This window comes from Neofelis nebulosa, chromosome 5 (genome assembly GCF_028018385.1).
Source record: "Neofelis nebulosa isolate mNeoNeb1 chromosome 5, mNeoNeb1.pri, whole genome shotgun sequence".
Lineage (NCBI taxonomy): Eukaryota > Metazoa > Chordata > Mammalia > Carnivora > Felidae > Neofelis > Neofelis nebulosa.
Window position 1 is genome coordinate 91,861,935 of NC_080786.1, and position 16,273 is coordinate 91,878,207.

The window sequence follows — 16,273 nt, forward strand, 5'->3', positions numbered from 1 at the left end:
TAAAAAGCTTCTGCACAGCAAAGGAAATAATCAACCAAACTAAAAGGCAACCTACAGAATGGGAGAAGATATTTGCAAATGACATACCTGATAAAGAGTTAGTGTCCAAAATATATAAAGAACTTATAAAACTCAACATCAAAAAACCCCCAAATAAACCAATTAAAAATGGGAAGAATACATGAATAGACCTTTTCCTAAAGAAGACACACAGATAGCCAATGGACACATGAAAAGATGCTCAACATTACTCATCATCAGGGAAACATAAATCAAAACTACAGTGAAATATCACCTCACACCTATTAGAATGGCTAAAGTCAACACAAGAAACAAAAGTGTTAGTGAGGATGTGGAGAAAGGGAGACCCTTGTACACTGTTGGTAGGAATGCAAACTGGTGCAGTCACTCTGGAAAACAGTATGGAGATTCATCAAAAAGTTAAAAATAGAAGTACTCTATGATCCAGCAATTGCACTACCAGGTATTTACCAAAAGAATACAAAAATATTAACTCAAAGGGATACATGTACCCCAATGTTTATAGCAGCATTATCAACAATAGGGAAATTATGGAAACAGCCCAAATATCCATCAACTGATGAATGGATAAAGAAAATGTGGTGTGCATATGTGTGTGTATGTATGTGTGTATGTGTGTGTGTATATATATATGTGTGTGTGTGTGTGTGTGTGTATACATATATATATATAATGAAATATTACTGAACCATAAAAAAGAATGAAATCTTGCCCTTTGCAACAATATGGATGGAGCTAGAGAGTATTATGATAAGTGAAATAAGTCAGAGAAAGATGAATACCATACGATTTCATTCATGTGTAATTTAAGAAACAAAACAAACAATCATAAGGGAAAAAAAGAGAGGCACAAGAAATATACTCTTAACTATAGAAAACAAAATGAGGGTTGCTGGAGAGGAGGTGGGTGTGGGGATGGATTAAACATGTGATGAGGATTAAGCACCGGGTGTTGTATGTAAGTGTTGAATCACTAAACTCTACATCTGAAACAAATATGGGACCCTGCCCTACCTCTTGCCAGTATATCCTGCTGCGGAGCATCTCTGGGTGGTGGAGTGGAATCTCAGACCTGAAGAAAAAGGAGAGTACTTTCCCTGGTCACAAGTTGTCAGTGGGACTTCTGATCCATCTCTCATGTTTTCCTTATCCGGGCTACCCTGGTGTTGTTGTTGGACTTTTAACCCAGGGGAAGAATGAGCCTATCTGGAATACCTTCTATAGCTAAGTTGGGGGTCAAGACATACTGGCCCTGAACCATCATCATCTGGGAGGGGAATATTTTATCATGCCCTGACTCTACTATTCCTCTAGTCCTTCCTGAGTTCCCTAACCAGATGGCGCTCCAATTTCCACCTTTCAGAGTTGGCCTTTGGTTGTCTTTTGCATTATTTCCAGAGTTTATAGTTTTACTTTGTAGGGAGAAGCAGGGAGTGATAAATCTATGCTGTCTTGTCCCACAATACATCTTAAAAAATTGAATTTATACAGAGTATCTGTTCTGTCAAAACAAAATAAAATTTTAATTTTATAAATAGAACATAATCTTCAAATATTTGTGAAGTAAACACAATTAAAAAAAATCCATGGACAAAGAAGCAAAAAGATATTAGAAAATACTTCAAATTAAATGAAAATCAAAATGAAAATCTCTGGAATGCAGCTAAAGTACAGCTTAGGGTGAAATTTAAAACATGAAATGATTATATTTTGGGGGGAAAAAGACAGTCTCAATTAAGTGAACTAAACTTGTACCTTAAGAAGCTAGAAAATAAGAAGAACAAATTAAAACCAAAGTAAGTAGAAGGGAAAAAATAGTAAAAGCAAGAACTAAGGAAAGAGAATAGAAAAAAAAATAGTGAAAATAAACTGAAGGCTGATTGTTTAAGAATATAAATAGTATTGACAAAACTCAATCATATTTATCAAGAAAAACAAGACACTAGACATAAATTACTAATGTCAGGAATGAAACAGGTGACAGCACTACAGATCCTAAAGACATTCAATGGATAGGAAGGAATACTGTGAACCACTCTGTGCCCATAAATTTGATAAATAAGAAGAAATACACCAACTCCTTAAAAGGCACAAACTACTAAAATTTCTCAAGAAGAAACAGATAATCTGAATATTCCTAAACCTTCTAAGGAAATTGACTTGTAGTTAAAACCCAACCCCCATCCCAACTCAACACACAAATTTCCAGGCACAGGTGGCTTCACTAATGAATTCTACCAATCATTTAAGTTATAAATATACCAGTGTGATACAAACTCTTCTGGATTATTAAAAAGAAAGGAATACTTTCCAACTTGTTACTTAAGTTGATATCAGAGTTTACTGATATCAAAACCCAACAAAGACATTACAAGAGAACACACACACACACACACACACACACACCCCAATGTCCCTTATGAACACAGATGCACAAATTAAAAAAAAAAATTAGCAAACCGCATTTAACAATATCTAACATGGCTTTTAATCAGGAATGATTTTGTTCAGTAGGGGGACATCTGACAATATCTGGAGACATTTTTGGTGGTCACAACTGGTGGTAGAAGCCAGGGATGATGCTAAACATCCTACAATGCACAGGACAGCCCCTGACAATGTATTTTCCAACCCCAAATGCCATTATTGCTGAGGATGAGAGAAACACTACTATATTAAAAGTACAATACATCATGAACAAGTGGGGCTTTCTCAGGGATACAAACCTTCAAAAAATCAATCAATATAATTCACTATATTAAAAAATAAAAAGTAAAAGCCATCTCAAAACAGCAAAAAGAACATTTAACAAATTTCAAGTCATTCTTGATAAAAACTCTCAGCAAAAGAGAATTAAAAGGGAGTTAAACTGATGAAAGACAGCTAGGAAGAATTTACAGCTTAAATTGTACAAAATACTAAGAGACTAAATGTTTTCCTGCTAGTATCAGAAGAAGGAGGTTTTTCACTCATACAACCTCTATTCAATATTGTATTCAAGGTTCTAATTGGTACAGTAAGTCAAAAAATAAAATAAAAGCCATCCAGATGGGAAAGAAAGAGGTAAAACTGTCATTATTCACAAATGACATAATTGTGTATGTACAAAATCTGATGTATCCACAAAAAAAACCTATTAAAATAGTGAGTTTAGTGAAGTTAAAAGATACAGGAAAAATATACAAAAATCAGTTGCATTCTTATTGACTAGCAATGAGCAATTAGAAATTAAAATGATAAAATAAGAGCATTTTTTAAAGTTATTTATTTATTTTGAGAGAAACAGGAAGTTTTTTTATTTATTTTGAGTGAATGGGGGAGAGAGAATCCCAAGCAGGTTCTGCACTGTCAGTGCAGAGAGCCCAATGCAGGGTTTGAACTCACAAACCATGAGATCATCACCTGAGCCAAAATCAAGAGTTGGACGTTTGACTGAGCTACCCAGGCACCCCAAAATAAAAGCATTTATAATAGCATCAAAAAATTAGGCTTCTGAAACCATTCAATTAAAAAGATAAAGTTTTCACCTCTCTCTCCTGTATCCTCTTTTCCTCTTTTTTCCTATCTTGACATTTACTCTTGGAACCCAGCCACTATGTCGTAAGGAAGTCCTAGCCACCTGGAGCATAAGCCATGTGTAGGTTTTCCAGCTGACAACCCCTGGAAAGGTCTAGGCCAAAGCCAGCATCAAATTGGCAGACACTGTGAACAACTGAGCCCTCAAATAATTCCAGATGTTAGACTTCTTGTCATTCCTGCTGACACCATGTGAAACAACAACGAACTATTTCCACTGAGCTCTACACAAATTGATGATTTATGATCAGAAAATATGTTGTTATTGTTTTAAGCCCCACCTTCAGATTTTTCTTAACTTCCTCATATTTGGAAACCATAAATCATAAATAATTGTCAAAGAGTTGAAGTTACACAGATATTTAGAATTCAACTATAGTGGAAGAGCTACTCATCTACTGATGCAGTTAAAGTGATACTCAGAGATATATTTACACTCTTAAATGAATACAAAAAGTAAATTCAACATAGATGAGCTTACCATCCAATTATATGAATAACAGAGCAAACTCAAAATGAGTCAAAGAAAGGAAGAATTTTTTTAAAGAGCAGACATTAATGAATAAATAAACAAAGGAACAAGAAAAAAAAAGGAGTTAAAATAATAGCTAATATTTTAACATTTCCCAGTGCCTGCTTTAGGCACATTATAGGTATTTCTTTATTTAATCCTCTCAACAACCCTAATAATTACCTCTATTTTACAAATGAGGAAACATACACAAAGAGAAATAAGAGGTTAAATAAATTTCCCCAGGCTATAAAGCTGCTAAGTGACTGAGCCAGGATTTGAACGTCAGCAGTGTGACTCCAAAGATGTCAGTAGTTACCTACTTATTTCTCTTTCTCTCCTTACCTGGCAGTGGATGTTAACAAATGTTTTAGTTACTGCCAAGCTCATAAGTGAAAAAAATATTCCTTAATTTTAAAATTTACATTTTGAAAGCACTAGTGAGTCTGATCAATTTTTCACATATTCATTGGCCCTTGCATATCTTAGGTTGTAAAATAGACTTAAATCCATATTGAAATTCTGCACGTGATAAAAAAGACTTTTTTCAAAGAAGACATACAAATGGCTAGCAGACACATGAAAAGATGCTCAATATCACTCAATACCACCATCAGGGAAATACAAATCAAAACTACAATGAGATATCACCTCACACCTGTCAGAATGGCTAAAATTAACAACACAGAAAACAACGGATGTTGGGGAGGATGCAGAGAAAGGGGAATCCTCTTACATTGTTGGTAGGAATGCAAACTGGTGCAGCCACTCTGGAAAACAGCATGGAGGTTCCTCAAAAAGTTAAAAAGAGAACTACTCTACGATCCACCTATTGTACTACGAGGTATATACCCAAAGGATACAAAAATACTGATTCGAAGGGACACATGCACCCTGATATTTATAGCAGCATTATCAACAATAGCCAAATTATGGAAAGAGCCCAAATGTCCAATGACTGATGAATGGCTAGAGAAGATGTGGTATATATGCACAAAGGAATACTACCCATTCATAAAAAAAGAATAAAATCTTGCCATTTGCAATGACATGGATGGAGCTAGAGAATATTATGCTAAGCAAAAAAGTCAGAGAAAGACAAATACCATATGATTTCACTCATATGTGGAATTTAAGAAACAAAATAGATCAGTATGGGGGAAAGAAACAGAGGCAAACCAAGAAACATACTCTTAACTTTAGAGAACAAATTGAGGGTTGCTGGAGAGGAGGTGGGCAGAGGGATGGGTAAAATGGGTGAAGGGTATTAAGGAGGGCACCTGTGATGAGTACTGGGTGTTGCATGTAAGTTATGAATCACTAAATTCTACACTTGAAACTAATATTACACTATATGTTGATTAACTGGAATTTGAATAAAAAATTGAAAAAAAATGGTTTTCATATCAGAAGAAATCATGTCTCTATATCATTCGATATATCAATTATATCAATTGATATCAATAAATGTGTATCAATATACACTCTCTAACAATACCATATTTATTAATTCTCTGTTAATATTATTTATCCATGCTCTTGGGGAGGGGAGAAATTTGGATTCTCATCTTTTTTTTTAAATGTTTGTTTGTTTATTTATTTATTTAGAGCATGCATGTGGGTGGGGGAGGGGCAGAGAGAGAGGGAGACAGAATCCGAAGCAGGCTCCAGGCTCTGAGCTATCTGCACAGAGACTGACATGGGGCTTGAACTCATGGACTGCAAGATCATGACATGAGCCAAAGTCAGATGCTCAACTGACTGAGCCACCCAGGTGTCCCTCATCTTATTTTTTAAACAAAAATCCCAGACAGCTCAGAGATGTGAATGTAAATTAAACCACAGAAACACTAGTACAACTGCCAGACATCTAGTCATAAATTTGAAAAGATGATTCAACCATAGCAATAGACATTGGCATAGAAGGGTCAGGAAAATATTTAAAAGAAGACAGTCTAGATAACATGCTATACAAACATCTCAAGGTAATTTCTTATATAAAATTAGACCTTGAAATCATTAAACCTTATAAGATGATGATAACTTATCCTCTAGAATCCAATGCTTCAATACAATGCTTTTATTTAGGTCTCTGCTAAAAAACAAAGAGGGATTTCTACTGTATTATTATTTGTTCTTCCAAGATTTTATTTAAATTCAAGTTAGTTAACATATAGTGTAGTATTGGTTTCAGGAGTAGAATTTAGTGATTCATCACTTAACATGTAACACCCAGTTCTCATCACAACAAGTGCCCTCCTTAATGCCCATCCCCCCACCCACTGCCCCTCCAGCAGCCCTCAGTTAGTTCTCTATAGCTTAGGGTTTGCTTCCCTCTCTGTTTTTATTTCATTTTTCCTTCCCTTCCCCTATGTTTTTTGTTTCTTAAATTCCACGTATGAGTGAAATCGTATGGTATTTGTCTGTTTTTAAATAATTTTAAATAATTAGCAAATCCTCTTCCCCTTCAATATCTTGATTTTCTATTCCAGTATTTTTTTTATATACATGAATAGAATGACATCATAATTCAAATCCATTTCGGAATCAGATATGATATAATAATAAAATAAAATTCAAGATTCCTTGTAGAAACAAGGGTTTTAAGTGTGTATATTCTTTGCTCTTTGTAAAAAGAACACTAATATGTTGGGGAACTAATGCTATAGTGGGCCTAGAATGGAGCAAGTGGAATTGGAGAACTATATACAAATTATGAAAGAAAAGTGTAGAAGCAAATATACTTTGTAACCAGGTGACCAGAGTTTTACTCCTACCACAATTAGTATACCACAGACACCCAGCCTGAAGCTAGAAAAAAAAAATGGAGATTTCAGTTTCCTTACTTTCAAAAGGACTATGCCTCCCTAGAAACACCTTCCTGCTGAGAAGTGAGCCGCAATTCAGAAGAACTTACTACATGTTATTACATCTCCTCACTTCCCTATTGGTCTAGTGACATCTTAGATATTTACAGTCTGGCTATAAATAAAATAACTTTGACAGAAAAATGCTGTGAGGAATTCAATCTAAATCATCACAACTGTAAAAAAGAAACTCCAGTTACAGATATCTAAACAGTCACTTTTTTTACCCTGGATAATAATAAAAGATATAAATTCTGTTCTACAGATATAGTCTTACTGACATAATACCCTAAATCATAAACTACATTCTTCCCCCAGAAAAACCCATAATTACAAAAAATATTATGCTCTCAATGACAGTTTAAAATCAGTTCTCTCATTAGGGTACCTGGTGGCTCAGTCGGTTAAGCAACTGATTTGGGCTCAGATCATGATTCTGCAGTTCATGGGTTTGAGCCCTGCATTGGGCTCTGTACCGACAGTTCAGAGCCTGGAGCCTGCTTCAGATTCTGTGTTTTCCTCTCTCTCTGTCCCTCTTCTGCTCTCACACACATACACACACACACACACTCTCTCTCTCTCTCTCTCAAAAATAAACATTAAAACAAATTTTAAATCAGCTCCCTTGTTAATTAAAATAAAAATTTTCACCCAGTAATTCTTAATAATTTATTATAAGGGGAATTATATATAAACTTAGATTTTACCTCTTTCAATATCATCCATCGGAGATGCTGGGGACATTTTGTCTTCAGACGGAGAATGTTTTACAAGATTGGGAGTTCTAGCTGAATTCCGCATTTGTTGTTGCTGTTGCTCTATACGATACTGAATTTTACTACTTCCTTCAACTCTGCAATTCAGAATATCAAAGGTCAAAACAGGGATGATAGAAATTTAACAATTACAACTAACAAAGTTACTAAAATTGACCACTTATTCTTTTCTCTAGAAATCTTTAAAATGATATTCAAAAATTAAAGCATGAATTTAGTTCATTTTTTAACAAATAGTTATTTAACAAACACTTATTGAACTCTGCTATACGTATGGCATATACACAGATCCACTGAGGGAATACAGATGTGAATAAAAACAAAACTGCTCAAAATTGAAGAGATGAGACATACACAAATGACTAAAATAAACTGAAATTATACATAAGTGTATAACAAGTACAACATGCTCCCTAAATTCTAAAATTATCATTTGTTAAAATCACTTCCATATTTAAAAAAAATTTTTTAATGTTTATTTATTTTTGAGAGAGAAAGACAGAGCATGAATGGGAGAGGAGCAGAGAAAGAAGGAGACACAGAAGCCCGACATGGGGCTGGAACCCACAAACCGTGAGATCATGACCCGAGATGAAGCTGAACGCTTAACCACTGAACCACCCAGGTGCCCCTCTTTCATATTTTTTATTCTTAACTTTAAGACACATTACCAAAGGAGATTTGTATACTTTCTTTTCAATGCTTTTGCGAACAGAGTATATAATACAATTATGCTTGACTTCTGTCTCTTCAATTGCCAATCACCCAAATCCCGTCAGTTTTTCCTTCAGAATATTTAGAACCTCACTGTTCTCTTCATTCCTACTTTCAAAAATTGTGGTTTATTCATTTTTTTGTTTCCCACATTGTTTCATTTTAGTCAGCTTGTTTGGTGGATTAATGTTTTAAACAAATGTAAACATGTCAATCTACTTATACACAGGCACAGAAACAAATTATTGCTCTATTAAACAGATCCTACTCATTGGCTCCAAATAAGTCAGATATATCCCTGCTTTCAAACTTTGCCTACAACTTCATGTTCTCTCTGATCAATTAAATATTTTCTAAACTTTCCTACCAATGAAAATTACCTAAGCAGGAAGGGGATAATAAAAAAGAGCTTCCAAGGGTCCTTCCCTGATCTGAAGTTGAATTTGGAAACTCACATTTAACAAGTACCCATGGTAAGTCTTATCAAGTATGTTTGGGAGGAAAAGCCCTAAATCTTTTTTTTCTTTCTTTTTGTAATTTAAATTCCAGTTAGTTAACATACAGTGTAACATTAGTTTCAAGTGTACAATCTAGTGATCCAACACTTCAATACAACAGCTTGTACTCATAAGTGTTCTCCTCAATCCCATCAGCTATTTAAACTCATCCTCCACCTATCTCTCATCCAGTAACTGTTTGTTCTCTATGGTTAAGAGTCTGTTTCTTGGTTGCCTCTCTCTTTTTTTGGCAATGATTGTTTGTTTTTAAATTCCATATATGAGTGAAATCATATGGTATTTGTCTTTCACTGACTGATTTTGCTTAGCCTGATACTCTCTAGCTCCATCCACATTGTTACAAATGGCAAGATTTCATTTTTTTGATGGCTGAGTAATATTCCATTGTGTGTGTGTATGTGTGTGTATATATATATATATGTAATATTATATACCTTATATATATATACATTCCATTGTGTGTGTATGTATATATATATAATATTATATATGTTATATATATATATATATATATACATTCCATTGTGTGTGTGTGTATACACACACGCACACATATATATACACAATGTATATATATATATACATATATACACAATGTATATATATATACATATATACACAATGTATATATATATACATATATACATATATATATGTGTGTGCGTGTGTGTATACACACACATATATATATACACAATGTATATATATATATATATACAATTATATACATATACACACATATACATATATATATATGTGTGTGTGCGTGTGTGTATACACAATGTATATATATATATATACATATATACATATATATATATGTGTGTGCGTGTGTGTATACACACACACATATATATACACAATGTATATATATATATATACAATTATATACATATACACACATATACATATATATATGTGTGTGTGTGCGTGTGTGTATACACACACACACAATGGAATGTATATATATATATATGACATATATAATATTATGTTATATTATGTTATATATTATGTATGTGTGTATATACACACACACATACCACATACATACATACATACATACATACCACATCTTCTTTATCCATTCATCAGTTGATGGGCATTTGGGCTCTTTGCATAATTTGGCTATTATTGATAATACTGCTGTAAACATTGGGGTGCATGTATCCCTTCAAATTCTTAACCTCTCAAGACATCAATAAAGACTCCCAAATGTTCCAATCAATGAGAACTTCTCCATTCCTTTAAGTCCGAGAACAATTTTTGCCTATATTCTTTGTATGGCTATTAGTGTAGGTCTCTTATATTACATGACAATGCACCAGCTATTTGCAAACAAGAATTTGAGATAGCTATATTCTTACTGACTTTTTAAATGGAATGATCTGTTAATCCAATTAAAATGCAGACATGTTGAAGCTAGTATTTGTATAGGAAATTTTCTTTCTCTAGTTCTTTACATATTCTAGGTGCTCAATAAGTTTTTACTAATGATGATGAAATTATTTTGGAGAGTGTATAATGGCTTCTTTCAGTTCAGCTTTATGAAAGCATCTACAATAGAATAAAATGTATACCTACGCATATAGAAAACATTCAGAAACAAAGAAAGCTTTTATATATCATAGGAAGAAGTGATAAAAGCTTTTGGCTAAGGATCTCCGTCAAATTTAAACTTGGAAAAAGATTAAAACATTTTGTACCACAAAGAAAGAAACTTTATATAATAATGTGACTTACCCAATACTTTTTTTCACTAATATTTCCTTAGCAACTTCTTTGTTGATAAAGTAGTTTATTTCATAAACCACATACCTTGGATTTTTTTTACTTTTTTTAATGTTTATTTATATTTGAGAGAGAGAGAGACAGAGTGTGAAAGGGGAAGGGGCAGAGAGAGAAGAGAGACAGAATCTGAAGCAGGTTCCAGCCTCTGAGCTGGTAGCTCAGAGCCCAATACAGGACTCAAACCCACGAGCTGTGGGATCACGACCTCAGTTGAAGTCAGACGCTTAACTGACTGAGCCATCCAGGCATCCCCTACATACCTTGTTTTTTTTACAGTGATGTTGCTGCTGAGTTTTTCTAGTCGACATTCTCCAGTATCATGGTTAATAATTAAAATGCATTCCTTTAAGTAAGGTTTCTTTGAACCTTTGAAAACAGTTACTGGTGGAGTTGAGCCCTGTTTAAAAAGTTAAATATTATTACTTGAAATCTGTCATAGAAAATCATTTGGGAAGGCCTTCAAGATCTTCTGTGTTTCTCAACCTATGTTATGCCTCAAGTCACCTAACTACCTAAGTTTACTACTCTAACAAGGATTCGTAGGAAAAAAGAGATGAAGCAAGGCTGAGGTCTCAAACCTGCTATTACTGAGAAAAGGGAACAGAGGAAGTACTTGCCCTGTGTCATTAAAGATTTGTTTCACTGGTCAACAACAGACAACTGGGGTTCAATTCTAATGCATAATATATTTTACAGATAAGGGAACAGAAGCCCTGAATCACACCTCCTACCCACCTTCTTCTTCCTTCATTAGTTTAGTTTTTAAAATCATGTTTTTTTTTTATTAAAGTGGTGCTTCCCTATGCAGATTACTATTACACTAAACTCACCAATTAATTTTAGCATCATTAAAAGTGGGACAACCAGACATAATATCCTGCACATGTGATATAAAAGAAAGTAAACAGCATCACCTATAAAGTATCTTGCCTAAAACACACACACACACACACACACACACACACACACACACACACACACACACAGTCTAACTCACATCCGGCCTTTAGATATATCTATCAGTTTACAGGAAATACAAGAAATAGACGAATAAATGAATAAGATACTCCCAGATAGTAACCCAAGGACTCCAAATCACAGTTGATAAGAGATTTGCACCATATTCTTCTTAAAGATAGTTGCATTTCTACTTAGAATAGAATGTATCTTAAAATTATAATACATTGTTGTACTTTGAATTCCTGAAGAATAACGACTGGATCATAGTTTTGGTTGTTTTCTTTTGTCTCCTAGTACCTAAAGTAACAAATGCTTCAGAGATAGTAAATGGGTGTTGAATATGAACAATATGAACACTTTGATCCAAAGTTAAATAAAGCCTTCATAATCTCTATACCTGCTGTCCACATTTTGAAACAGTTTTTAAAAAGTAAAGCTTTTTTCCTGGGGTATCTGGGTGGTTCGGTTGGTTATGTGTCCAGCTCTTGACTTCAGCTCAGGTCATGATCTCTTGGTTGGTGGGTTTGTGCCCTGTGTTGAGATTCTCTTTCTTGCTCTCTCTCTCTGCCCCCTCCCCTGCTCATGCACTCTGTGTCTCTCTCAAAATAAATAAATAACCTTTAAGAAAATTAAAAAAATATAAAAAGTAAAGTCTTTTTTTCTTATTAAATTGAGCACCATTCCTATTTTATTTATTTTTTTAAGTTTATTTATTTATTTTGAGTGAGTGAGTGAGAGAAAGACAGTGAGATAGCAAGTGGGGGAGAGGCAGAGAGAGAAGGAGAGAGAGAATCCCAAGCAGGCTCTGCACTGTCAGCATAGGCCCCCATGCAGGGCTTGAACTCATGAACCATGAGATCATGACCTGAGTCCAAATGAAGAGTCGGATGCTTAACCAACTGAGCCACCCAGGCGCCCCACTATTCCTATTTTAAACTTTAATTCCTGCCCAGTCCCTTATTCCATACCCCTAGAAAAGAGTATTAATGTATTAAAACATCAGGAAACTCCTAAGAATATGAACTGTCTTTGCCTCTCAATAACTTTTGTGAGCAAATAAAACTGAAGTCACAGGCAGCCTGAAATATGAGGACTCAGTCACCGTGAGAACTGGGGGAAGAGAGCTCCAGGAAAAGGGAGCAGCAAGTGCAAAGGATCTGAGGCCAAAAAGATGAAGTGAGAGGGAGGGGGTGTGAGAGAGGGAGATGAGCTTGGCAGATGGATAACTATAGACCCCCACAGGGCCTTGCTGGCCATGGGGGGTGGGGTGAGTTTGAGATTTATTCTGAGAGCCATAAAAAGCACCTGTTGGGATGAGCACTGGGTGTTGTAAGGTAACCAATTTGACAACAAGTTTCATATTAAAAAAAAAAAAAAGAAAAGCATTTGGAAGCCTCTAAGCAGAAGAATGGAACTAGATTTTAAAAAGATTGCCTTGTATGAACATGTGTGAACATCTATAGGGTGCTAGACACTGTTTGAAGTGTTTTATATGTACAATATTAAATTCATTCAATCCTCAAAAAAAAAAAATTAACTACTGAATACATCCAATCATCTCCATGTTTACTGCTATTACCCAACCTCAGGATCCAATCATCATCTCACCTAAGTTACCATTATTCACCTCCCTACTCACCTTCCAGTTTTGTCCCCCATCTGTTGACAGGCAAATTTGATCATGCCTGATTAGGAATACCAGGAAAGGAAATTAGTCAGTAATGGGATGAAAAAGTACAATAGTACTCCCAAAGAAATACAAGGGAAAAAAAGAAGAGATTCTTAATGAAACTAATAAAAAACAAAAGATAGAAAATAAAGTAAAATAACTAATAAACATACTATAAGATGATAAATATAAAAATCAACTATATCAACTTTGAACTAAGTGTGGATAGAAATCTAATAAAAACGGAAAGTGTTGAACTGGGTTTAAAAATTATTCGGTTATCAGAAACCCATGGGGGAGGGGAAGGAAGAAAAAGGAGGTTAGAGTGGGAGAGAGCCAAAGCATAAGAGACTCTTAAAAACTGAGAACAAACTGAGGGTTGATGGGGGGTGGGAGGGAGGGGAGGGTAGGTGATGGGTATTGAAGAGGGCATCTTTTGGGATGAGCACTGGGTGTTGTATGGAAACCAATTTGACAATAAATTTCATATATTAAAAAGAAATTATTCTGTTATCAAAAGATATATTTTAAAATAGTTATATTTAATATTTTTAAAATAGTTATATATTTTTTTTTTTAAATTTTTAATGTTTATTTATTTTTTGAGAGGCAGAGAAAGACAGTATGAGCGGGGAAAGGACAGAGAGAGAGGGAGACACAGAATCCGAAGCAGGCTCCAGGCTCTGAGCTGTCAGCACAGAGCCCGATGTGGGGCTTGAACCCACAAACTGTGAGATCATGACCTGAGCTGAAGTCGGATGCTTAACCGACTGAGCCACCCAGGTGCCCCTAAAATAGTTATATTTAATATATTTTAAAATATTTTAAAACGTCAGCTAAATAAAAGAAAGATTCTACGAACATGCAAACCAAAAGAAAGCAAAGTGGCAATATTAATATTAAGCAAGGTAGTATTTAAGCTTAAAAATCACAAAAACATGATTAAAAATATTATTATATAATGATAAAAGATATAAATCATTTAAAAATATAACTGCAATAGGATGTTAAAATAAAATGAGTCCTAAAATAGGTTGAGGTCCCAAGAACATGGTGGCTATTTTCTCATTTGAGCTAAATAAATTCAGTGGATGGAATCAAACCTTCCAGGTTCATCCTGGATGAATGTTGCCCAAGAGGGTGGTTTAGAGTGGCATAGCAGCCCATCTGACATATGGAACTTTCACAAGTCCAGTGTTTGGGGGCTGAAGTCATAGGTAACCTCTAGAGATGCATTTCCTACATAATAGCAAGTGTGGTTGAAAGTTTCCAGTGGACTATTTCATTGAGGCCTACAAAAGTACTCCATAAGGTGGAGTCACCACTAAAGAATGCCAAACTTGGACAGCACCAATGATAAATCATAGCAAGTAAGTCTTTTCCCTTCAAAATTCAACATTTTGAAATTTTACAATAGTCAATTATAGAGAATTACTCATAAGGAAGAGAGATTTGTAAATTCCCACTATTAACCAGCTTAACAGCCTCCATTTTTTGTTAGTTTCCTATTTTAATGTTTACTTATTTATTTTGTGAGAGGGAGAAAGAGAGAGAGAGAGAAAGAGAGCACATGCACCCAGCGTGTGCCAATGGGGGAGGGGCAGAGAGAGAGGGAAAGAATCCCAAGCAGACTCCACGCTCAGCACAGAGTCTGATGCTGCGCTCCAGCTCACAACTGTGAGATCATGACTTGAGCCAATATCCATAGTAGGACACTTAACTGGCTGAGCACCCAAGCATCCCATTTTTATTAGTTTCTTCTACGTGGTACTACCAAAGAAAACCTAGAGGAATGAAAATTAGAGAATCTATCCTATCTGATGGGCATTAAAGAGGGCATTTGTTGGGATGAGTACTGGGTGTTATATGTGAGTGATGAACCACTAAATTCTACTCCCCAAACCAACACTACGCTATATGTCAACTAACATGAATTTAAATTAACAAAAAATAAGAATTTTGCAAAAACTACTTTACAAAGGTCAAGAATTTATCAATGTCAAGAAGACTTGGATTTGAAATCCAACTATGTGGTTTATAAGCTACCTAACTTTGGGACGATTACCAAACCTCCACACGCCTCAGTTTCCTCATTAGCAAAATGGCATCAGGAAGAGTTCCTAAACCATAGGTAGTTGTGGGGCTTAAGTGAGCTAAATCTTTCTTTTTAAGTTTATTTTTTTATTTTGAGAGAGAGAGAAAGCATGAGAGATGGAGGGGCAGAAGGAGAGTGAGCGAGTGAGCGAGCAAGCAAGAATCCCAAGCAGGCTCCACACTGTCAGCAAAGAGCCCGACATGGGGCTCGAACTCTCGAACCATGAGATCATGACCTGAGCTGAAGTCAGATGCTTAACCAACTGAGCTACCCAGGTGCCCCAGTGAGCTAATTCTTATAAAGAACATAGAATAGTACCCTTTACATACAACACTTAATAAACTACTACCATATAAAAAAATCTACTCTTTTGAAGAACTTCCAGAAACTGAAGGTACTCTTAAAAGTATAGTATAATAAAAGTTCTATTTTATAGGATGACTCCTAGCTTTTATTCATTTTTACCTGTATGATGAAAGCCAAGTTCATAAAGAAAATAGAGAATCTAAATGCCTCAAACTAAAATCATTACATTCCTACAAAATTAAGAACTCTGAAGAAATGTAAAACTCCTACTTGTTTAAAGAAGTTCTTTAATTAAGGGAGGAAAACCCACAAAGTGAACTTGAGAATGTAATTTCTATTACAATTCACAATTGTCCAAGGACTATATGGCCAGCAGAAAAATATATTTGCTCTTGACAGGTGATAATTTTAACTATTCTCTTTCATTTCAGCTGTCTAAAAAGAGTTA

At 34.8% G+C, this 16,273-nt stretch overlaps 1 protein-coding gene across 4 annotated transcripts in view; it reads right to left on the reverse strand.

Moving 5' to 3' along the window:
- The window catches only part of EAF2 (ELL associated factor 2), a 39,480-nt gene that overhangs the window by 11,691 nt on the left and 11,516 nt on the right, over positions 1 to 16,273 (reverse strand). For 3 of the 4 annotated variants that reach the window (XM_058731232.1, XM_058731233.1, XM_058731231.1), the window contains exons 3-4: positions 11,056 to 11,192; positions 7,704 to 7,849 (exon numbers count right to left, since the gene is read on the reverse strand). In XM_058731232.1, the coding sequence (XP_058587215.1) occupies positions 7,704 to 7,849; positions 11,056 to 11,192 (283 nt within the window). The remainder of the gene's footprint in view (positions 1 to 7,703; positions 7,850 to 11,055; positions 11,193 to 16,273) is intronic. The other variant, XM_058731234.1, reaches the window with a different exon arrangement.